General features: G+C 34.6%; 2 protein-coding genes across 6 annotated transcripts; one reads left to right on the forward strand and one right to left on the reverse strand.

The window, feature by feature from the left end:
- Positions 1–4,738: 4,738 nt before the first annotated feature.
- LOC120074772 (pentatricopeptide repeat-containing protein At3g22670, mitochondrial) lies at positions 4,739–7,298 on the forward strand. Its single transcript, XM_039028020.1, has one exon. It carries the CDS (start codon positions 5,027–5,029, stop codon positions 6,641–6,643), a length of 1,617 nt encoding a protein of 538 aa, XP_038883948.1. The 5' UTR covers positions 4,739–5,026; the 3' UTR covers positions 6,644–7,298.
- On the reverse strand, positions 7,072–14,467 carry LOC120074749 (ATP-dependent RNA helicase SUV3, mitochondrial). 5 transcript variants are annotated; one of them, XM_039027991.1, is made up of 16 exons: positions 14,171–14,467; positions 13,273–13,360; positions 12,558–12,679; positions 12,240–12,430; positions 11,653–11,793; positions 11,277–11,399; positions 10,953–11,030; positions 10,514–10,682; positions 9,401–9,513; positions 9,191–9,271; positions 8,601–8,666; positions 8,420–8,484; positions 8,187–8,232; positions 7,984–8,100; positions 7,528–7,619; positions 7,072–7,440 (listed from the first exon to the last, which is right to left on the reverse strand). In XM_039027991.1, the coding sequence occupies exons 1-16, from the start codon at positions 14,229–14,231 to the stop codon at positions 7,329–7,331; spliced, it is 1,665 nt and encodes a 554-aa protein (XP_038883919.1). In that variant the 5' UTR covers positions 14,232–14,467; the 3' UTR covers positions 7,072–7,328. The 5 variants fall into 5 exon arrangements, 3 of the variants coding, with proteins under 3 accessions (XP_038883919.1, XP_038883912.1, XP_038883928.1); XM_039027984.1 differs by having other exon boundaries at positions 8,198–8,258; XR_005481060.1 differs by having other exon boundaries at positions 7,391–7,440; positions 8,187–8,258.
- Positions 14,468–26,554: the final 12,087 nt, after the last annotated feature.

The following is a 26,554-nucleotide window of genomic DNA, read 5'->3' on the forward strand; positions in this document are numbered from 1 at the left end:
AATAGTGCCGAATGTTTCAATTCAGTGACGAAAGAAGTAAGGAAATTGCCAATAACAACACTACTGGAATACATAAGGTGTTTGATACAGCAATGGTTCTATGAGCGTCGAAATATTTGGTTAGTTAGCATATCGACACATTCAAAATATATGGAGGAAATTATATCATTAGAGTGTGAGAAAGCCAGACGATACCTAGTCAACCCAATCGATTGTTATACGTTCCATGTGAAAGATGGTAGGTTAGACGGTATTGTTAGCCTTAACACATTTGAGTGTAGTTGTAGATAGTTTCAATGTTTGGAGATTCCGTGTTCACACGCTACTGCTGCAGTTAGAGAGTGGAACATCAACCCATTCACCATATGTTGCAGGTTTTATTCTGTGGAGTCGTTTGTCCTTGCATATACAGTATCGATATTTCCACTTGGTCATGTGATTGAATGGAAGAAATCGTCGGAGTACTTTGACGTTAAGATCCTTCCACCAAAAAAGGTCATTCGAGTAGGACGAAGGCGGGTATAGAGGATCCCCTCTGCTGGAGAACATCGACCCTCGAGAAAATGCAAACGATGTGGTGGTGTCGGCCACAATAGACAAACCTGTAATGAGCCACTTGTCAATATAGACAACCATGATAGACAGATAGACTTGTAGTAAAATTTGTTAAGGCTGGTAGGAAAAAAAACTTGTACTGTAATCATACTGTCATATAACATTCACAAGTTATACTAACTTTTACATTCACAAGCTGTACTGTTTTTTTACATTCACAAGTTGTACTATTTTTTACATTCACAAGTTGTACTGTTTTTTAGATTCACATGTATTTTTTTTTTTACATCACAATTTGCACAAACAAGCTCATAACTTGAAAAATACAATCCAATAAATGAATGTATTAGCCCATAGCTCACAATCATACTATAATCTAAAGTCCGACATCTTCTCTTGAACCAACAATCCTTTCATCAAAAAATTTTAAACAGAAGATACCACAATCTAATGTATTGCGACCTTATATGTCTCCTATTTTTGCACGATAAACTTACCATGGGTCATGATGTAAGTTTAGTTTCTTCTGATAGAGCTTACAGAAGTAAGCCAATGACAGCAATATATGTGTCAAAGGCGTCAACTTTAGTGCAATATCATTCATCGAGATGTACGATGGCATGGAGTCTTATAACAATATTCGTCCTCTGTTCACGTCAATCACGACCAAGATCCAATGTTCACGTACGTTGATTGCACTATAAACGTAGTCTACATCAGCCCATCATGGTTAGTGATTCGGCTCCAAACCAAACACAAGGTCAGTTACACTATTTTCTTTCTCTCATACAACCGTGGCTTTTTCCTCGAATCTATCATATATGGCTCTGAATAAGCTTTCGGGTATGAAAAAGTTCAAATGGCGTTGTTGGCAATGAATGAATTAATTATTAATGAACTAAGTATACAAAATGAATTAATTGAAGAGGCATATACATACCAATATTCCCAGTGGGAACGTCGTGAACTTATGGACGCATATCGCGGGTTGAGCAAACAACTTTCTCCTTAAAAACATGAATATGCTCTCAAGCACCTACAAATGAAAGTCGAACACATTACTAACCAAAATATAGTACAGGTAACGATGTAAAGCTTGTATAAAAAAATTAGTCCGTACATCATACTCGATCCATTCATTTCCTTCATTAACTCACAAACAGTTCTTTTGTGCTTCTGTCTATCCTAAACAAAGCCCTCGTGTCGAGTACGTAAGGCTCCACATCATCACTCATGAGCCATTATAAGATGGTGTTGAACATTTCCTCTAGGACTGGATGGGCTAGATCATATCTAACCATATCAACCATACCAGAAGAACAAACACCTAGACCGTAGTACTTCTTCTTCAACTTTGGTCGTTTCACTTCAATCGGAAGGGTATAAGGCTTAATCTCTTTCCTCTTCCTACCCGTACGTCTTGGAACCTCATTGACCTTTTTCGGGTTATTTCTCCAACTTAATCTTCAAATTCTTTTTTGGAGGCCAGATCAGGCGTAGCTGGATATCATCATCGGTAGAGGATGAATCTGACATCGGTGGCTCAATGGCAGTGGTGGTGGTGAATGTGGCGTCAGTGGTAATCGACTCAACGAGGGTGAGCATGCGGTGGTTATAGGCACAATGGAAGTGGTGAGGAGGGAAGGGGGTGGCATGAGTGATATGGTCGATGGGAGTGGTGGTGGTCAGTGTGAGAGATGTGGTGGTTATAGACACAATGCCAGTGGTGGTGATCAACTTAGAGGTATGCTCGAGGATAGTGTCGATAGGAGTGTTGTTGGAGAAGGTAGGATCAGTGATAGGGTCGATAGGAGTGGTGCTCAAGAGGGTGGGATCGGAGATAGGATCGATAGGAGTGGTGTCGAGAGAATGGGATCAGTAATAGGGTCGATAAGATTCCTCTCGACATGTTGTTCGTCTACACCATCATGGTCACGTGACTTTTCCTTACCATCATGGTCACGTGATTCGTCTTTTCCATTGTTTTACACAATTGTACCATATCATTAGTACATAATGCACGAAACACACCAACTCATCCGCAAATCAAGAAATATACATACCCGACATAATGTTTGCAATATCTCAGTGATTACCTGCAGTTGTACCTTCACCTCCCCCAAATTAGACTTCACCTCCACCAAATCAGATTTCACCTCCCCCAATGTAGTCTCCACTCTCAAGACTCGTTCGTCTAAGATTTGCAAGTAGTTTCTACTTTGCATACTCATCCTGTTTGAGTTGACATTAGGCTCTGGTACACGATGATCTGACTAACGGATCTCAAATTCCTCTTCGTGACAAGACTTATGCTCGAATTGGAAAGGCATATGATCCCCCTCATGAGGTTCATATCTACTAGATACCTCCTCTTGGTCAATGTCTGATAGTTCTTCTTCTGAGCATCTTGACATTAACAACATCAGATCCTCCTCCTGAAGCACCAAATAAATTGGGCATTCGTCAACTCGAGTGTCCCTAAATTGCCTTTCGGCATCAGAAATCGTTAACGGCCTGATCACCAACTACATGAAAACATATTGTAGACAATGATAAATAATGTTAAATACTAAAATAATGTGAGGTAGTGCTTGTTACTCACCGAAGAGGAGTTGAAGACGTCTTTCTACAATAGCTTGTTGGATAATGAATGAGAGCATGACCACCTTAGAAATCAAGACACAACATTATTGTTAAGTTGAACTGCAGCTTTCCCTGCAATACTGGATATAATCTCATATGCCTAAACGTATAAGACCATTTTAGTTTATAAGAAAGTAATGACAATTCATTACACATTTTATGATAAAGAAAATGTAAGAATTGATGCCTGGAACGCGTGAAGAAATCCAGGTAGATTGTAATCCAGCATGTAACTTTTATTTGTTTTCACCTTCTCTTTGTACAAGGTGACCTTGTTCTTTAACGCTTACTTTAGACCATTGAAGGTTTTCTCCCATAAAACATGTCCTCAATTTAAGTTGTTAAGGTATTTGAGGTCTTCCACATCATCCAACAACAATTTACCAATGCTACTTTTTGTCTTGTCTTTTCCTATCAATCATCCAAGTCAATTAAATTCTTGTCATAATAATATACAAGAGTAACTTTCACGCATCCAAGTCATTTTTGAACTCTAGCGCTTTATAACATTCTTCAAACTTGGTGGGATACATTTCCATTTCAATTAAATTCTTGAAATACTTCAATCGTAGTGATCCCATCACTTCAACACTACGAACCAGTTTAGTAGGTGACCACCACAATCCCGTCACCAATAGGAAAACCTCCTTCGAAAGTTCAACAATTGTCTCATCAAAGTCAAGGGTCATGGAATCAGACCTGCTACTTTCCACCTCCCTTAATAATTTATGGTAAACTAGTGGGCTATTAAAGACTATGTCCATATCCACATCACGAATTTTCCAAACACAGTCCTCCTAAACGTTTGAAGCTACCTCTCTGTAAGTTTCCCTTTGATGATCTTATTTGCGATCCCAATGTGAGAGGAAAGGTTTGTAGCCTGTCCAGGAAAACGAACCTTTATAGCAATCTTCAGATTAGCCATTACAATTGCAGGTAAAAGAAAAAAAGAGAATTAGAGAAAAAAAGGAACAAAAATCACATTATCGAGCATTCTGAAAAAGTATCGTTTCAAGATCTCGCTCGTTGCTCTTGTTCTTTTTCTGGTGCTTTCCTCTCGTTCTTTTTCTCATTCTTTCTCTCGTCACAGAAATTTGTATAGAAATCGAATCGTATGCAAGGAATGAAAAACGTAAACCACAATTTGTATCAATGTTAACTTAACTTTTGGAGGCGTAGAAAGGAGCAAACGAGACAATTCACCAGTGGAAGAAGACAGTCGATAATTTCTTGGCATTTTACGGTACAGAAATGGAATCGCATGCAAGTTGTGGCATTCGATTTCGATGATACTAAAAGAGATAAAAATATTGTACTGAGGTCGAGGAAAGAAGTTTTAGCGAGAAGAATGAGAAAGTCTAAAATTTAAAATTTAAAACGTTCAATTTCAGTCCGATGAAGAACGAGATGAACGAGTGAGAATATGCGATGCGTGCGCAACTTCGAATGTTTTGGAGACTAAATGAACATTTCACACGTGACTGACGTTATCAAAAGGCCAAAATTCGAATATTTATGAAAGATGAGCCAAATTTCGAGTGAGCCTCAAAATTTGATCCACCCGTACGGAATTCCCCAATATTTTTGGCAAGGCCGGCAACACTAAAAAGATGGGGAAAATGCTTTGTCTCGGATCGAACCAACCGGTAGGGTTTGAGTTTTAAAAATTGTGGGAATGTCTCGTCTCCGTTCTGCTGAGAGCCTGAGATGGGCGGCGCTCCTCCAAATTTCCGTGACTAAACCCTCTCGCCTCCACTGAACTCATGTATGATATATATATATTTATACACATGTACTCTATTCTTGATTAAGCCAGAGTTGTTCAAAAATGGCATTCAAATCACAAATTCGCATCATTTTTGCCTTGCGGAGCTCGACTCGTGCCTGTTACTCAGCCAAACCTCTCTGCACCATAACCGGATCGACCCAGGTCTCTGAATCCCCCGACCTTCCGAACTGGGTAAAGTTCTTCGATACTAAAAGCTCTTCACATTCAGACTCTGAAGACGATGTCTTTGTTATTCCTCCATTGGCGCATTGGCTCGAAGACAACAGTAGAGTTGTCAAGCAGAAACTCCGCGAGACGAGCGATGACGAAGTGGACAAAGTAAGTATGATGCTTAAGAATCAACACCCATCACCGGAAAACGTTGCAGAAGCTTTGAAAGGAAAGACTTACAGGGTTTCGAACACTTTCGTTGCACAGCTACTGAAGAGATTTGGGAATGATTGGATCCCAGCTTATGGGATTTTCAAGTGGGCGAAAGACCAAACGCCTTATTGTCATTCACCCGAATCATATAACTCCATGGTTGATATCTTGGGGAGGGCTAAAAAGTTTAAACTGATGTGGGAGTTGGTGGATGAGATGAATCTTTTAACTGGGTATGTGAGTTTGGAGACGATGAGTAAGGTTATGAGGAGGCTTGCGAGGGCTGGTAGGTATCAGGAGGCAATTGAGGCATTCCGGAGGATAGAGAAATATGGAGTCAGTACAGACACAACAGCCATGAACGTGTTGATGGATGCATTAGTCAAGGCAGGCAGTGTTGAAGATGCACACAATGTGTTTGAAGAGTTGAAGGGTTCAATAGCTTTCAATTTGACCTCTTTCAATGTTCTAATACATGGGTACTGCAAAGCTAAGAAGCTAGATGAGGCATGGAAGATTATGGAGGAAGTTGAGAAAAATGGACTTGAACCTGATGTCATTTCCTACACTGCTTTCATCGAAGCTCATTGCCGAGACAAGGACTTCCGGAATGTGGATAAGATTCTGATGCAAATGGAACAAAAGGGCTGCAGGCCTAATGCAGTAACTTTCACCATTATAATGCATGCTCTAGGGAGGGCAAAACAGATAAATGAAGCTCTAAAAATATACGACAAGATGAAGAAAGAGGGTTGTGTGCCTGATAGTTCATTCTACAGCTCCCTGATATTCATTCTTGGTAAAGCTGGTAGGCTCACAGATGTTAATGAGATAGTAGAGGACATGACAAAGCAGGGGGTTAATCCAGATGTGTTGACATATAACACTATGATATCTTGTGCTTGTGCGAATTTGCAGGAAGAGACAGCTCTAAGATTGCTACGGAAAATGGGGGAGGTTTCGTGCAAGCCAGATCTCAAGACTTACCACCCTTTATTGAAGATCTTCTGTAAAAAGAAGAGAATGAAGGTGCTTAAGTTTTTGTTAGATCATATGTTCAAGAATGATGTAAGTATTGAAGCTGGGACTTACTCGATTTTGGTGCGTGGGATGTGCGAGAACGGGAAACTCCATCTTTCTTGTTCGTTCTTCGGGGAAATGGTGTCCAAGGGGATGGTTCCTAAAGACTCCACATTCAAGATGTTGAAGGAAGAACTTGAGAAGAAAAGTATGTTAGAAGAAATGAAAATCATTGAGAAGTTGATGTCGTATGCAACAAATCAAGATAGTTAAAGAATGATATTCATACTAGAGCAACCAGCTGTCTAAAGTTTGTGTTTATTCGAGCAATATCTTCAAAATAGGGGCTCTTACCTTGGAAAATCGTACAGTTGAGATGTTTTATCTATTTACAGTGTTTTTAGAGAAGGGACTAATGCATACAAGCGATGATTAACAATGACTTGCAAAAACACAAATTTAAATACAAACATATATACTCACCATTTATACTCGAATGGTGTAACAGGTTGAAATCAACATTATATAGACCATTTTAGGATATCATGAATATAATATACAATCATGTAGTATAAAAATGAATTCATAATTATACAAGATCGTTTATAACTTTAAAATGATCATCTCGCCAGTCACTATGAATGGGCGTGACAATCAATGTTCACGAACTGAAGATAATGAAATACTGTTAGGAAGGAGTATACAAAAATGTTCCTTTTTATTTATCTGCAATGGAGCTTAACTAATGGTAAAAAGTTTCCCTCATGTAACCAGATTTACCGGAAAGATTTATAGAGTAACTAAATAAGATAACCTATGTCTAATTGGAAGGGTCAAAATGTAGAAAGGAGCAGCCTTTTTGCTTGAAGAAGCTCTTTTCAATGTAAATACATTTAGTGGGATAAAGAAACCGTTCGAACTTCTCAGCTTTTCAAGCTACTATTATGTAATTAGTGTCTCAGAGATGTCGTTTAACACTAGAGGACAGCAAGGATCTTGAGCGGATATTCGACTTCAATTGCCTTGTTCTTGGTCTTTGCCATCCGCTTCCCAGAAACTCCTCAATTAACCTGCATACCAATATGCAGCAATTAGAAATCCCACAATGTTGAGACAAGATAAAACTAAATGTTACTGGAGGACTACAGGTGTCATACATGCTGCAGACTGACTTCTGTGAAACTGCCAATTCGCGGTCCGGGAACGATTCCTCCAGTCGGAAACTCAACCAAACATAGAGTTCCAACACCTTCAAATTTAATTGCAAAAGATATAGACTTCTAGCTTGAATATAATGAAATAGAAAACCAGTAAAACTAAAAGCAAAAAAACAAGTTAATGAACTTCGGCCACTCTTTGGCAAACAAGAATGCCTGACGATCAAGCATGGAAAAGCTGGAAAGAAAGCAAGAAATACCATCATTATTATTATATAGTTTATGAAAATTCCTGCCACTGTTTTATTTATGTACTTATTTACTTTTTTGGGGTGCCTAAACATTTATAACATCATAGTTTCGCAATTTTTGAACCATTCAATAAGTTCAATTTCCAAATTCCATCAATATTCCAGAATCTTGAGAGAGAGAGAGAGCTTAGAATTATATGTTCACCTTGTGAATGGATTCGAGCTCCTTCAGTGCAGCTTGTGTTTGTGGCACTTGAAGCATTCCTGCTGTGAATATTTCTCGTAGCCGAACAATGCCTTTATTCGCATAATTTTGAGCAAACTGTTCCATCATGCATGATGCATGCAATCATATAAGCTTCCAATTAATGAAAATAAAATATAACAATAACCACGGATTAATTAGACCTGTGTAAGACCTTGGGATGTAATGTCATCGGCCATGTCCACAGGGCTGCAAAAAAATGGGGCACCAACCAACTGATATCAAGTACAAACCGGTACAGAAAAGGAACTCAACCAACCAAAAAAAAATTCTGTTAATAAATTAAAACTAGTATACTTTGCCAAACTAAAACTTTCATCTGTGAAAAGCTCTCAAATCTACAATGACTGAAAACAAGATGCGCTTCTCCTTTTACCTGATACAGAAAAGGTACTTATCATGCAAACTGAGAGGCATCTCATCAAGGACGGCAGCAACTTTCTGATTCCAAGACATTACATTGTAAAATATTAAAGAGGCATCGAAGAGGGGAAATTTAGCAAAATTGAATATAATTCCAGCTTTTCAACAAGACATCATCCAGTAGACGAACATACCAATATTTCTTCACAGTCAGCAATGAAATAATTTTCAGATAATTTAGCATTCTCAACAAAGTGCTCCTGCATAAAATATTAAAATTACGAAACAATGTCGGTCATAAATCTATACTATACATATAAAATGGGATACGAGGAGAGGAACTTTCTCTATCCATTGTAACCCTCCTGGACTAGTACTGTGAAACGGAGAAAACCCATAATCTTTCAACATGTTCTGCTCTTGTAACAAATGCATATCATGTGCAGAATAAAACCAGGCTACCAGGTTGAAGGAGCAGAAAGTCGATAATTTTCGGACTTCCCTGTGTTGAGGTGCAAGGAAGTAGACCAAATCAAATACTTGCAACTTTGGTTATTTACTTAAATGTTCCGATACAAATAACTAACCAAACTATGTTAAAAACCGCTGGGAAGTTGATCAAATCATGTCCTGTCAGAACCTATATGAAGCTTCTTATCTCATGGGTGCATGAGATACATAGGCATCGATGGTCAAATATTAGGTAACCGTGATTAATTACAAGACAGAACGATTCGTATATATATATTAACAATTAATAGAAGAACATCAAGCAGCAAACTACCAGTATCTGCTGCAGGCCATTTTCAGGGTGCAGACGGGAATATAAATACATGAGTTCAAAAGTTGGAAATAGCCCAGCTCTCTGCAATATTGAGTTTTCAAAACACGATAAAAATATTATATAAATATTAACCAAATATTTTAGATGATTTAAAAGAATTACATCAAGCCAAGAAGCAAAATTTGGATACATTTCTATATAAAAGATCACCTCTATAGTGGGAGAAGCGGACTTGAGCGATAAATGAAGTAAGGGTAAATCAGCTCCATTTATACAAGTTACTTCACCAATGGGAAATTTGGATCCGTACCTGCCAGCTCTACCTATTTACAACACAAGAAATAAAACCCCAATTTTTTTAACAATACAGCAGGTATATGACATTATGGAACAGTTGAAAGCAAATTGTTGATGTATTGTTGATGTTTGGAAAATTTGATGGAAGTATTACGATAAATAGTGCAAGAAAATGATATAAGCATCCTACTAACAAAAGATGGGCCTATCTTTAGGACCCCAAAATTGTTCAGACTTTGATCTAATATAATAGCCTACATCTTCCATTCGCAAACATGGAGACTATAAAGTGTATGCCAATTCATCTAGAGCAGATCATTGAGATCAGCTGTGTTAAACATGAAGAGATGTTAAGACCTACTCAAGGACGGAAAGAGTATGGCTAACTACTTGAAAAGAAAACCAATATGGTTATTGGTATATTAGAACTTTGAATAAGGTTAGAAGTCAGAACTTGGTCAAGAAAATCCGAAAGAAATACATTATTAACCAGCAAGGACTATGAGATATTATCAATTGACGTCATCATATTAAATAGACTTTTGTAAGTAAAGCTGAGGAATCGAATTGTCTTAGTAGGTATTAGTGTGCTTTTAGAAACAGTTCAATAGACCAGCAACAGTCTCTTAAGACTCTTGACAAAATTCCAAGTTTTCAGGTACTGAATTGGCCACCGCTTTGACAAAATTCCAAGTAGTTGGTATTAGTGTGTTACAATTATTCAAACTCATTTACACGCCCTTAGCACACATAGCTTCCAGTTACCTGACTCATGAAATCATCATAAGATTCGTAGAATGATTCATATTCCATGATGCAGGGATCGGAAGAGTCACAGAGTAGCTAAGAATGGAAATAGCCATGGATCTGACAACCCACTGATTACTACTGCATTTGATGACAGACTGATAGTACCCATCGGCACTTCAAGGTTTCTTATTAAAAGAGTAAATAAAAAAGAAGTGTTCGATCAAATTCTAAAGAATATTTTCTCATAAATCATAAATTAATGCCAGTTTAATTTACCTGCAATCTGTTTGATCTCTGGTACAGTAAGCTCCCGCATCTCAAAACCATCAAATTTCTCCATAGTCGAAAATATGATCCTCGAGATGTTCAAATTAAGACCCATCCCAATGGCATCACTAGCCACCAGCACATCAAACTCACTGGTTGTATCATTGAACATCATTGCCTGCAGTTCTAAAAGGCATCTCAACTCAGCAAATTCAGGGTTGCCAATTTTTTTTTTTTTTTTTTTTTTTTTTTAGAGAAGAGAAACGAATTTCATTGATGAATGAAATGAAAAAACCCAAAACATCTATAGGTAGATTACATAAAGCATTTCCAATTGGAAATCCAAAAAGAAAGGCTAAAATCCGAAGGGAGATAATGTGGAAAGCACACTTATAAGTAATAACCAATGCAAATCAAAGTTTTATCAGAATCAGGCAGATTCTAATACCTGCCTCGTTCGAGTTTCTGGTGGTAGTGAACCATAAACTATAGAGCAAAGATGTCTACCCTTGCTTTCAATTTCTTTCTAGCAAAGAAAGAGAACAAAAACAATTAGACTTTAAAAATTACACCAAAGTTGTTGAAGGCAGCGAGCTAAGAAGTTATAACAAGTTGTTGAAGCCTATAAGCAGTAACAGTAAAAGGGGGGAGGGATGGAGATAATTGAAGCGTCAAAACTATGTCAATCAGAGTTTTGGATACGTAATTATCAAATGAAATATTCAAGGCTGTACAAAGAATAAGCATTAGATAAGATAATAAAGAGACTGACCTTATAACCATATATTCTGCGACGTGAAAAGGTGACAATGCAATCACCCTTCCTAATATTAGAATAGGGTCCAAGTGGAACATTCATTGGAATCAGAGGTGAAAGTCTCTCATAGTATTGCACCTAAAGACAAGAAAGTGCTGGAACGCTTTACAAAACAAAAATATGAATATGATGAAAAAAATCATCAACAACTTGAAGCCTTGAACTATTAAAATGGATGAAAAGACTACCAGATATCAATATTAGCATATATCTTTCAAACTCTTACAATAGTTTAGTAGATATAACCATCAACTTTGTGGCATAATGGTAAACACAACAGAATAACATCTATAATTTTACCCATGACAAGTGTTACACGAATAAGCATTACCTCAATGTCATCACCGGTTACTTTAAGAATTTCCTGAATAAGAGGTACAACAGCCGGATCTCCACAAAGATGAACCTCATCAGCACAAAGTCCAAGTAGTGCACGTGTAAATGAATAACCTCTTGTCTTACAGCCCAACATCTGAAGTAAGAAAACAAATAACAAATAAACTAAGTTTAAAACTTCAACATTTTATTTCAACAAAGCGCTTACAAGTTAGAGCCCAAATTGTCCTCAACCACTGTCCAAAAGAAATCAAATTACTGATCTTGTTACCATAAAACACTTTTAATGATCGAATACATGAATTTAGCTTCTTTCAGGTTCAAACAAAGAAAAACACTATTTTGGGCTTGAGTCATGGTGAAGCTCCAAAATGAAAATATAAAGCCTAATGTTATCAGAGCATAGTAATTTTTTTTTTTTTCCTTTAGTTTTACTGATGAAAATTTGATTTCCAACAGCCCCAGCTATATATACTTCAATTACTGAATATAAATAGTTACGGCAGTAACAATTACTACTGGACAGAACTTTCTTAATTGAGGTATGACCCAAAACCCTTAGAGGAAACTCTACTAACATGCCTGAATTTCGTCGATAACAGCACAACTGTAATCGGAGGTTACATCAGCCATCTCAACAGTAACGGCCTTATGTTTTGCACCATCAACTTCTTCTCTTTCTTGACCCGTGATCAGATCACAGGGAATTTTAGCCTTATTCAATTGCTTGGCGACTTCCCAGGCCAATAATCTCAGGGGACCACAATATAAGCCTGCATAAGAAGACAGAAGTAGGGATTCTAAAGATACCTATGAACATATTTTAGTCTCTCCATGATAATATTGAATCAAGAGAACGATAAACTACAAGAGTAAATTCACGATATTGACTGCATGTACCAGAATCACTTGATTCAAGTCTCTTCAAAGCATTGTGAGTTTTGCCACTATTTGTTGGACCCACGTGCAGAAAAATTTTGCGATGTTTCCTTCGTGCATTTGGATACCATGAATGAGGACGTCTACAAGTAAAAATATCTCAGTTAAGAATTAATAAACAGAGGAACGAATGTAGCTCTTGCCAATGGTTTATAAGAAGTATAGAAGGGCGGTAGTAAAATCATTGGTCACATAGAGATAAGAGCATTGAGAACTCCGGCACAAGCAAACCATTGGAAAAATTAGACACTTCTCGATCCTCACTCTTAAATCGGTATTTAAAGAATAAGGTAAATTTCGGACTGAACAGTTATTAGGAGTTTTCACCACGTTGTAGCAATGTAGTTAATCTCCCATGACTGTTTGATTCGCAGTCTCAAAAAGCATCCCTCTGTTTCAATTGAACGGTGATTATTAATTGGTTAAAGGGATTGATTGATAATGGAGGTAGCAACCATATTGACAGTCACACTAAATAGTTTGTCTTCTGGTAGGGGTATCGAACTTTCAAAATCTTCTGAATTGACTCATTCCAACATAATAACCACACGGTACATTATTAAGATACTTTAACAGTTGAGAATCGTGAGCAAAGCAAAACTATAATGTATACAGAAGTCAAATGCTTGAATTAGAAATTTCAAACAGTTGTAAGCCTAATAAGTAATATTATTACGTCAAGTCTGTGAAGTCAAATTTACTGCTGTAGGTGCCATACAGCCGACAACTAGAAGGTCCAAACCTCAATAGTACCCCTACGAAACCTGCAAAAGTAGAAAATAGAAATGTTTATGCAACACAAAAAGGGCATCGTATTTACCATGTTATAGTACTGGAATGTTTTATTTTACAAGCTTAATGAGTTTACTTTTAGTTCCTTACAAAAACAAATCCCTGGCTCAACAAAATAGATTAGTTTGTTTGATGCAAAACGAGCAAAGTGGATAAAGCAAGCCATAGAAGCACCAAACAATCGTAATATAATTGTCATAAACATGATAACTTGGTAGCCAACAAAGCCATCCAACAACCTACTAAACACCAATACTATTTTGGAAACATTTGTTTCCCAAATATCTTCTAATATTTACCCAAAAAAGGTCCACATTGCAATTTCCAACTTGGTAGCCAACAAAGCCATCCACTTCTAACCACAGTATCCAGAAAAGAAAATTGTTCACCACTGTAGCATTTCAACACATTCTCCCAAGAACCTCTACAAATAAAATGAAGAAAACACCAGTCGCTTTTTTTTTTCTTTTTTAGGATAGAAGAGCCAAGAAGAAAACATTCCTTAAAACAATTACACCACCCAAATGTAAAAGCACAAAACTCTTCAAACATCAAGAAATTAAACACAAAACGCCATAGAAAAAATTGCTTTTCATAGCCATTCTCTCAGAATGACATCCAGAAATCAATCCCATCGTCAATTGGGCTGAACTATCAAGCCTACAAATATCTAAAAACTAAACAAACTTAACAGACAGGACAAGATACATAACCTATTGACAACACAGCAAAGGAAACAGCCAGATAAAGGAACACAAGAAACAAGGTGGTGAGAATCAAACCGGGAAGAGTAGAAAAAACCCCCGGAGAGAAAAGCATGCGGCAGATATGCATCGACGCCATTGTGAGTTAGGATGAGAAGCAAGTTGGGAGTTGCAAAGATATGGTCGCTGGAGGAAGAAGTCGGGTGGGTATGAAAACGAAGGAAAACATGTGGTCAGATGAAATTCGGTGAGGTTTCTTCTACGGCCAATCCAATTTCGAAACTCATTCACATAATTCTCGGAGCTCCGGAGGCCTTTCTTCCTCTTACACGCAGACTTCCGGTCCTGAAACCGTAACGACGTAAATATGACCTAAATTACGAATTTAGTAATAAAATCTATAAAACATTATTTTCACTTTTAAATTCCTTCTTATCTTATCTGTTTTTTTATCAATAGTTTAAAAACTTAGTCAACTTTTTAAAACTAAAAAAAAAAAAATAGTTAAGAATTCAGCCAATGTAATTAAGTAATATACAAAAATTAAAAACCAAAAATTAAAAACAAAATTACTATCAAATATAGCCTAAATTTTTATTTCATGTCTAATATTAAGTTTGTAGTTGAGAAAGTTTCTAGTTCTGAAAGTTTCTTCGATATTAAACAGACACAATCTTCCAAATTTGAAGTTCAATCCTTTTCTTTTCCTTTTCATATTATGGTTTTTAAGATAAATAAATGCTAGAGGTATGAATAATATTAGTGTATTATCGATTGAAATTACCATATAATAATAATGTGCCAAATTTTCATTTTTCACATTTTCTCAAATATTTTATATTTAAATGAGTAATTTTATCTCAAAAAAGTATTTGATAAAAGGTCAACGATTAATATAGCAATCTGACCCAATGTATAAACAAATATAGCAAAATGTAAAATAATTTGTAGATATATCAAAATTTAGATCTACCTTTTGGAGTCTATTAGTAATAAGTTGTATCATTAATAAGGGTATATCAACGATAACGTCTACCATCGATAGATTTTGTTATATTTACAATTCTTTGAAAATGATGTTGTAAACTTAATTATCAACTCTAAGAGTATTACTCATTGTAATTACCCTTTAATTTTAAAATAGACACCTTAAATTAACCAACAAGTTGGGGTGGTTTCAAGATTAAAACAACGGTAGAGTTTAAGTATATTTGAAAAAATTTATTACTAGCTGTGAAAGTTTAATTACATTGTACTAAATATTTGTTTATTATTTCACCTTCCTCACTAGTCACGTTGAGGATTTTTGATATATGTGACTTAGTTACTTTCTTTGCGATTTGCTATATTTTGCAAATGAATTATTTTATGAACTTCAAGTTCACATTGATCTGTACGTGGATCTAAATGAGACAATAATGATGCATTCAATGTAATTTTTTTTTCCAACTTTTTAATTCATCTCCCTAATGTTGGAAAAGTTGTCTCATTAAAATGACAATCAGCAAATCGTGCAGTAAATACATCACCCGTCAGGGGCTCAAAATATTTAATAATTGATGAGGAATCATATCCAACATATATTCCTAACCTCCTTTGAGGACCCATCTTAGTGTGTTGTGGTGGAGCAATTGGAACATATACTACACATCCAAAAATTATCAGATGGGAAATATTTGGCTCATGACCATAAACTAATTGTAATGGCAAGTACTTATGATAAGCTACTAGCCAAATACGTACAAATGATGTTGCATGCAAAATAGCATCTCCTCGTACAGATGAATGAAGCTTAGCTCTCATAAATAATAGTCTTGCAATTAATTGCAAACATTTTATAAATGATTTTGCTATACTATTTACACAAGCTACAAGATAACTATTTACACGAGTTATAGGATGTTCAACACTTATCCCAATTGGCATACAATAATTATCAAAAGCTTGGGATGTAAATTCACCAGCATTATCAAGACGAATGGTCTTAATTGTATAATTAGGAAATTGTGTTTTTAACTTAATTATTTGAGAAAGTAATCTTGCAAATGCAATATTTCGACTTGATAATAAGCATATGTGTGACCATTTGTTGGATACATCTATTAATACCATAAAATATCTAAATGGTCTACTTGGTGGGTTAATGGATCCACATATATCATCATGAATTCGTTCTAAAAGATGGTCGCATAGAGCCGGCGCATCATGGTGGGCGCATTTGGGTGAAAAGCGTAATAAATCATGATGGGATTGAAAGCTGATGATTCAGTCTCCACTTTATATGGTGATGGTCTAATTATCAATTTTCCTTGAGAGCAAGCATCACATGATAATTCGTTAGATTAAAGAATTTTCCGGTTCTTCAATGGGTGTCCATTTGAATTTTCAATAATTCTCCTTATCATTATAGAATCTGGATGACCCAATCGGTCATGTCAAATTGCAAATATGTCTGGATTCATGAACTTTAGGTTCATTGTTGCATATGTTTCAATTACTCGTATATGAGTATAATACAATCTAGAAGATAAAGCAGGCAACTCTTCTAATATACGTTTTTCATTTGAGACAGTGGATATGATAACCATTGCAACATATATTTTTAAAACTTAGAAGATTTCTCTTTGATTGACTAGAGAACAATGCATTGTCAATTGTAAATTTTGTTCCTCCAGGAAAAATAATATTTGTTTTTCCAAAACCTTCGACCAAGTTTGCAGAACCTGATATTGTATTTACTTTTGCTTTCAGCATTGTCAATTTGGAAAAGTATTTTTTATTTGTAAGTATTGTATGTTAAGTTGTACTGTTTGCAAGACATAAATCTTCTTTGCTCATTTTTTAAACACACAACATATGAAAATGATATGTTTCTTCATTAAAAGAAAATAATTACAATAAGAAAAACGAACACTTAAAATATACAAAAGCTACAAAAAAACATGAAGATAGATAAAAGAAAACAAAAACATTAAGTCTAAATATTTTCAAAGTCAAAAGAAACACTTGATGTACCACCAACTGTGATAAACTTCTTTGAATCTCTTAAAAAAGATTGTCACAGTTGGTGGTACATCAAGTGTTTCTTTTGAGATTCACAATTGTGACAATCTTTTTTAAGAGATTCAAAGAAGTTTGTCACATCCAAATTTGTCATATGGGATATGTCAAATATGTCATTATCCTGGCATGCAAAATTTGCTTCCACATTTTTCTTTTTTTCCTTCAAGGAGACTTGATAGAGGTCAACTAAGTGTTTTGACGTACGACAGGTACGTGACCAATGTCCAGTCATTCCGCATCGGAAGCATTTATTTTCAACACTACTTTTATCTTGTGGAGCTTTTCCTTTTGATATTATTTCTTCCGCATCTGCAAGTACGTGACCAATGTCCAGTCATTCCACAAACTTTTATCACAAAAATAATATTATTTCTTCCTCTGCCACGATTACTATTAAAATTCACAGCATTCATAGCATTCACTTTAGGGAATGGTGTTGTTCCGGTTGGTCGAGATTCATGATTCTTCATCAATAACTCGTTATTTTGTTCGACCACGAGAAGAAATGAAATTAATTCAGAATACTGTTTAAAACCTTTCTTTCGATATTGCTACTGCAGGAGCATATTCGAGACATGAAATGTAGAAATTTTCTCTATGTATAACAACAATTTTGAACTGATTTTAAATAATACGAAGTTGTAATCACTTACTGATTTGAAATCTTGTAGCATCAAATGCATTCACTCATAACGAGCTTTAGGAAGAATAACTGTTTTCTTTTATGATCATACCTCTCTTTTAAATTTTTCCACAAGATACGGGGATCTTTTATTATAAGATACTCCGTTTTCAATCCCTCATGGAGATGATGACGAACATAACTTTTATTTTGTCCTGACTGGATGTCGTATTTCCTTATTTAATAGTCTTCCCAAGACTCATAGCATCCAGGTCGATTTCGGCATCAAGTAACCATGACAAATAATTATTGTCGTTAATATCAAGGGCGACAAATTCTAATTTTGTGAGATTTGTCATGGCAGTACCATCATAAAATGTTATACTTATGTTATAAATTTAATAGATATTGACTATGCAAAATAACATTAAATTTATTAATTATAACGAAGAAGGAAAAACCGACATACCTTTAGAACCTACCTTTAGCAAAGAAAACGACAGGAGCTCATGTTGATAACGTGTTATGAAAATTGAGGAGCACAATGGGAATACGGATATGAAAAATATAATATAATAACATTTTTATATAATAATAATAAATAAATAAAAACTAAAATTATAAAATAAAATAAATAAAACATAAAATAACCAAAAGCATGAAATTGGATAATATGGAAATTAATGGAAGTGGAATTCTCACCAATGTTGATGTGTTCTTAAAATCCACCAAATGCCACTATTTATAGGCAAAGTGACAAGTAGGATGTGGACTTACATGGACACCAAGCATGAATAACTACATGGCACATGAACAACATGAATGGTGACACATAACCTTTGGGGTACTAAGCAATGGGCATCTATTTTCTATTATAATATTCATAATACTTTAAATATAAAAAATGTTGGCTCGTTGGTAAGGTGGTGGACATTTTTTAGTTTGGTGGTTTAGGGTTTGAAGTTGCATGGATGTAGTTTTGTTTTCTTTTAAATTAATCAATTTCCCTTTTCAAAAAAAAAAAAATACTTTAAGAAAAGTATTGTAATTAAGGTTTGGTTATAACAAGTGAGGTACAAAAATTGAGATCTCCACATTCAAGAAAATGATTACGTGTCAGTTACTACTGAGCTATGTACACTTTAGCTGGTGTTATTATGTTAATGTATCATTATAAGATATATGTCATGCTTCTAATTTATTTTAAATTTTAAATGTCAATTTTACTAGTTTATTTTGTCACTCGATTTAACTAAAGTCTATCTACCAAATGTATCATACTATCATTTAGTTGATCATGTTTTAAGATAAAACTGAATTCTTTAAAAAATAATTGATCTAAATCTTTGAGAGTTGTATCATTTAAAACTCCAAACTAATAACTATCCCAAATAAACTTTAAGTTTTGTGAGTGAATTGTTTAGACCCTAAATTGGAATTGTATCTTAAAAATTGTTATGGTTCACTCAACATCGACCAATTATAGATTATAGAGGGTTGGACCTGTTGAGATGGGTTCATTTGAGTTGAGCCATGGGTCTTTCTTTTCCTCGTTGCTATTGCAAACTAAGTCCACATGTGACATCCTTGACATATGAGTGGCAAGGAAAAGCTCGACTTTATACAATTACAAACTAAGTCCTAACTTCAGCATTGAAGTAAACTTCTCTCTCCTCATCACAAATCAACCTTTTGACTACCTATCTGGATAATAATGATTGGAATCTTACACCACCATGATAGCATAAATATTTAAATCTATATTAAATAGATTTAACCCTAGGATCATTCATGCTAAATTTTCGGGAATAAATAACATACCGGATTCCAATGTGATTGATGATAGCTTCGAGATGATGATGATTTTAAGATGACTTTAGTCTTCCTCAACCAAAATTCCGAATGCCCTTAGTGGGATCTCTCTCTAGATGGGATTCAAGAAAGACTGAGTGCTTATTGTTTTGGTATATTGGGGACGATAGCCCTAAGGTCTCTTTATATATTAGTTCAATTAAGGTTCCCATTATTCCCTAATTAACTAGGAACGAGCTTCTATCCATTAAGTCCATACTCAATTAGGAATCTATGGGCTTAATTAATTAGATCACATAATAAGACTCAATCTAATAAAATAACCCAATGTGATAAATTATTAATCCACATACATAGCCCATAATTTAATTAAACATATTATTATTTAAATATGTCTAATAATCTCCCACTTTGGCTATGTTTGTGTACCTGATATAATTAAATCACATAATCCTTAAGCGCACATAAACAGATTATTTCAATAATAGAAATTCCCTTTAGTTCAATATGATCCATCTCTTGTATTAGTACAGAATCAGGGCGGCTTTCGCCACTACCCTCGTAACCAAATATTCCTTGATCACCAATTCCAATACTTTCAATGACATAGATTAAATATGGATAGATAGCATGGAAACTACATGCATAGTGATCTAGATCATGCCTATTTTCAACTGGTCCAAATTCCTTAGTGAGATCAATTCTTAAAACTTTATGCTAAACCGCATTTGCAAAACCGCATGCATGATAAACAAGTTCAAATAATAAAACTTAAACCATCAACTTTATTCTATATAGAAAATAAATAAAATAAGGTCAAAGAACATCCTCAATAACAAACTCCCACTAAATTATGGAATCAGAAAAGTGACTAACACCCATGTGAATAACATGCTCAACAAAAACTTTTAGGTGGTAAGCCTTTAGTCAATGGATCTAGTTAATGGATATGTCATCATGGACTTTGTTCCTACGCGTTCTATCAAAATTTGACCATTCTGAGATCTTTCTTTAACAACCAAAAACTTCACGTCTATATACTTTAACTTCATATTGTTTCTGTTTTGTTGGAATACATCACCGCTGACTTATTGTCACAAAATAATTTTATTGGTCTTTCTATGCCAACCACTATTCACAGCCCAATGACAAAATTTTGCAACCATATTCCATGATTGGACGCCTTATAAAATGCTATAGACTCTGCAGCCATGGTAGAAGAAGCTATAAGTGTTTGTTTAACACTTTTCCAGGATATAGCTTCTCCAGCCAACATGAAGATATAGCCTAAAGTGGATCGCAAAGTATCTTGGCATCTAGCATAATCAGATTCATAATACCCAATGATATCCAAAACTTTTGATCTTCGATAAGTGAGCATATAATCTTTTGTTCTCTGTAAATATCTCATAACTCATTTGGCTGCTTTCCAATGGTCCATCCCTGGGTTGTTCAAATATTTGCCTAACACTCCAACTATGAATGCAATATCTAGACGCGTACATATTTGAGCGTACATTAGACTTCCAACAGCCGATGCATAGGGAACCTTCTGCATCTCCTTAGTCTCGAATGTGGTCTTGGGGCATTGACCTAAATGAAATTTATCACCTTTAGTGATCGGGGTATCTCCTAGTGCACAGTCTTTCATGCCAAATCTACTCAAAATATTTTCAATGTAGTTCTTTTGTGACAATCTCAAAATACCTTGAGAACGATGTCACAGTATTTCAATTCTTAATACAAAAGAAGCATCACCAAGATCCTTCATCTCAAAATTCTTTTTAAGAAATCTCTTAGTGTCATGCAATAAATCTACATCATTAGTTGCTATGGGTATGTCTTCGACATATAATACCAAAAATATTGATTTACTCCCACTGAATTTGTGATATACACAATCTTTTACTATATTCACCTCAAAACCAAAGGTGGTTATCACTTCATGGAAATTGTGATACCATTGACGAGAGGTTTGCTTGAGACCGTAGATGGATTTCTTCAATTTACACACTATAAACTTTGAATTACCAGACACAAAGTTTTCTGGTTGTACCATATAAACCGTTTCATCAATGTTCTCTTTGAGAAACATAGTTTTTACATGCATTTGGTGTAGCTCTAAATCAAAGTGAGCTACCAATGCCATGATTACCCTAAAAGAGTCTCGATGAAACTGGAAAGAAAGTCTCTTTGTAATCAATGGCCTTCCTTTTGAGTAAAACCCTTTGCAACAAGACGAGCCTTATATCTTTTGATATTGCCATGTGAATCTCTTTTGGTTTTAAATATTCATTTAAAACCTATAGGTTTCACTCCCGATGGTAATTCGACAAGTTACCAAACGTCATTGTCTTGCATGGATTTTATTTCTTCCATAGCACTTATCCACTTTTGAGAATTAGAACTTTGTAGAGCTTATTGAAAGTTGATTGGATTATCTTCCATTACGCCCACATCATCATGATGTTTTTGAAGAAACATAATATAATCATCTGGAATTGCATTTATTCTCTCCAGTAGATCTCCGTAGTGACACTTCTTGAGGTTATTGAGTTTGAACTTCAGGTTCAACAATGAGGACTTCAATGTTGTCTTGTTTTATAATTGGTTCAATAGTGAAGTCAGGAATTGGAGCCTGAACATCATTTATAACCACAAAAGGAAAAAAAACTAATTCCTCTTCAAAGACAACTTTCCTTATATTATCTTCTCTACCAAACTCAACATCCTCAAGGAATCTAGAATTTTCTATCTCAAACAATGATATAGAAGTGGGATCATAAAACTTGAAATCCCGAGAGCGCTCAGAATACCCAACAAAATAGCAGTTAATAGTTCTTAAGTCCAATTTTCTTGCATTACGCCTGTAAAGCCTAGCCTCAATTAGACAACCCCAAATGTGAAGATGTCTAATACTAGGCTTCTTTCATGTTCACAGCTCATAAGGAGTTTTAGCTACTGCTTTACTAGGTACCCTATTAAGGATATATGTTGCAGTCTTTAGTGCCTCACCTTAGAGAGATCCTGGTAAAGAAGAATGACTAATCATACTTCTTACCATATCCTTAAGTTTTCTATTTCACCTTTCTGCTACACCATTCATGCTGGGTTTGTCCGACATAGTGTATTGCGGGACGATTCCATATTCCTCTAGGTATTTGGCAAAGGACCCTAGACGTTGTTCACCTAATCCATCATATCTACCATAATACTCACCACCACGGTCAAATTTGACAACCTTAATTTTCTTTCTAAGTTGAATTTCAACTTCAACTTTGAAAGACTTGAAAATGTCCCAAGATTGGGACTTCTCATGAATTTAATATAAGTACCCATATCTTGAATAGTCGTCTATGGACGTAATAAAAATATTGTTGTCCATTCTAAGATGCCACAGGAAATGGACCATAAATGTTTGTATGTATTAGTTCTAAGACGTCCGAGCATCTGTTGACACCTAATTTTCTTATGTTTTATGTTTTCCCTAATACATTCCACACAAACATTAAATTTATTTAAATCAAGGGAATAAAAAATTTCATCTGACACGAGTCTCTGAATTCTTTGTTTAGAGATGTGACCTAAACGCTTGTGCCATAACATAGCGGAATTCTCATTTAATTTACGCTTTGTACCACATGAATTAGATAACAGGATTTTGTTAAATGAAGCAAAAAATCAAGCATATATGGACTATCAATTAAAGAACTGGTACCAATAAGCTTAGAATTCTTGAAAAATACCAACTTTATTATTTCCAAAAGAACAAGAAAAACCAAATTTGTCTAAACTGGAAATAGAAACTAAATTCCATCTAAATGATGGTACAACAAAAGTCTCATTCAGATCCAAATAACAGCCAGTTTTTAAAAGTAACCTAAAATTCCCAATAGCTTTAACTGGAACTGCTTTGCCATCACCCACATAGATGAATCTTTCAACATCACTTGGCCGCCGGCTCCACAGGAAACCCTGCATTGATATACTTATGTGAGTAGTAGTACCAAAATCTACTCACCACGTATCTGTAGGTACAGAAGCTAAATTAACTTCAGAACAAACCAAAGTAAGAAGTTTACCCTACTTTACATGCCACTTGGCGTAATTGGGACAATCTTTCTTGAAGTGACCTTTCATTTTGCAGAAAAAACAAGAATTTTTAGTAGCTTGTTTCTTTTTTTTATTCCACTAAGATTCTCCTCTGTAGCATCCACAAATTTCCTTTTCTTCTTATCACGAGAGCCTGTTGCCAAATGAGCACTTTCAGTCATTTCTTTCTTAATCCTTCTTCTTCTTGCGCACATTGTGAGATAAGCTTATTAATACTCCATTTATCCTTCTGAGTATTATAGCTTATCGAGTGAATTGTACAGGTAGAGAGATAAGTACCATATGCACAAGTAAATTTGCATTTATTTCAATATCAAGTGCCTTTAATTTAACTGAGAGATTGGAAATTTCCATAATGTACTCCCTTACGTTTCCATTGCCCTCATATCTCATAGAAGTTAAAGAAGTCAAAAGACTACTTGCTTCCCCTTTTTTTATTTTTAGCAAAATATTTCTCAATTTGAACAAGGAACTTATTGACATTTTCACTTTCCATGATAGAGCCCCGAAAAGACTCTGGAATTGAGTGCCTAATGATCATCGGACACATTAATTTGACTGTTCCCACTTCTTTATATTAGTCGCATTTGGCTGTTCTTGAGTAGAAATAAGTTTATCGATCCTTAATGTAAGGTCCAAGTCCATACACCCAAGAAGTATCTATAGGCTTTCCTTCCAAATCTTGAAGTTCGATCCATTCAACTTAGGGATTAAACTCAGATTTCTGAGTAAGATCAACTGAAACAATAAACAACAAAACATATGCTCACAATTAAAATATAACAAAATAATTTCACATATGTGATGGGCCCTTTAACAAGATACCTAACACTAACACAACATTGATGTCCAACCTTTGGGCAAAAACACCAACTGTAAATGGTACTCTCAACGTACTAATCAAAGTACTGACAATTAAATCTGTCAAAAATTGGCCCTTCTTTGGACCGACTATTTTTCACATGAGCAATCCTTATAATTGCCACATACTCATTACCATATGCATACCCACAATTTAGCTAAATAATTATCTTCCTCTGGGCCGATAATTATCCCATAAATTCATTAATATGCACATCTTATATTTTAGAATTAAATTAATCTAGATAACATAGGCTACTTTGGTAACATATTATTTTGACCAATCCAATCTAAAATATAAGACACAATAATATAACAATATTATTGTACAAAAATAAAGGAGGAAGAACACCAAATAGTCTTTACCAATATTCCCATACACATAATACAATTAAAGCAACAAAAACATGTGAATATCGTCAAATATCATCAATCAAAATTAAATTTAAATTCACCACATTATCAATCAAATCTAAATTTAAATTCGTCAAAAAATCAGTCAAATTTAAATTTAAATTCACCAAAAATCAATTAAATTTAAATTTAAATTGACTACATTATCAATCAAATTTAAATTTAAATTCATAAAAAAAATCAATTAAATTTAAATTTAAATTTACTACATTATCAATCAATCTTGAATCCACAACATGATTAATCAAATTTAAACTTAAAACCACAATGTGATTAATCAAATTTAAACTTAAATCCACAACATGATCAATTAATCTTGAATCCACAATATGATTAAACAATTTTAACTTAAATCCACAAATGATTAATCAAAATTAAACCGGATTCACAATATAATTAGTTTAATTTAAACTTGAATCATCAATCAAGCTTTTGATTCAAATTCACAAACTTAATTTAAAACTAGATTTAAATTTACTCAATTATCAACTATCAAGATCATGAACTACCGACAAGATCAAATAAGCAATATCAGCAAAATTTCAATTGGCAATTGACCAATTTGATTCTCCAATTGATGTCCAGTTTCTTAGCTTGCCGACCATCAGCGTTGAAGCCTTGCTTTCACCACCCATGAAAGAAATTTGCTGCCATGGAAAAATTTTTGGCAATTGCCGATGATACAACAATATGCACAATCAACAATATGCACAATCTGTGCATATTATTTTTTTTTTAGTTCTTATAATCACAATCTGTGTTCATGCTTACTATTAATCAGAAAAACAAATTTGTGTTCATGTTGACTATTAATCACAACAGATTGCTAAAAGAACAAAAAAAAAATAATAATAAAAATGAACAAAATCTAAACAATTGGTAACACGATTCAATTTGTGAGCTTTGCTTTTAGGCGATGTTCATGTCACAACAAAAATAATCTTTAAATTCTTTAATCAAAACCAAAATTGAATCACAATACCAATGAAAAACGAATATAAACCAACAATCCAATATGAAATTCATGCTCCAATACCACTTGATAGCATAAATATTTAAATCTATATTAAATAGATTTAACCCTAGGATAATTCATGCTAAATTGTCAAGAATAAATAACATATCAGATTCCATTGTGATTGATGATAGTTTCGAGATGACGATGAATTTAAGATGACTATAATCTTCCTCAACCAAAACTCTGAATGTCCTTAGTGGAATCTCTCTCTAGATGAGACTCAATAAAGACCGAGTGCTTATTGTTTTGGTATATTGGGAACCATAGCCCTAAGGTCTCTTTATATACTAATTCAATTAGGATTCTCATTAATCCCTAATTAACTCGGAATGGGCTTCTATCCATAACGTCCATACTCAATTAGAAATCTAGGGTCTTAATTAATTAAATCATATAATAGGTCCAATCTAATAAAATAACTCAATGTGATAATTATTAATCCACATACATAACTCATACTTTAATTAAACATATTATTATTTAAATATGTCTAATACACCAACCTTTGTGTTTATTTTAACAAATGTGGTTTTAATATAAACATCTTATGTGTTCCATT

This window comes from Benincasa hispida, chromosome 1 (genome assembly GCF_009727055.1).
Source record: "Benincasa hispida cultivar B227 chromosome 1, ASM972705v1, whole genome shotgun sequence".
In the NCBI taxonomy this organism is placed as follows: Eukaryota; Viridiplantae; Streptophyta; class Magnoliopsida; order Cucurbitales; family Cucurbitaceae; genus Benincasa; species Benincasa hispida.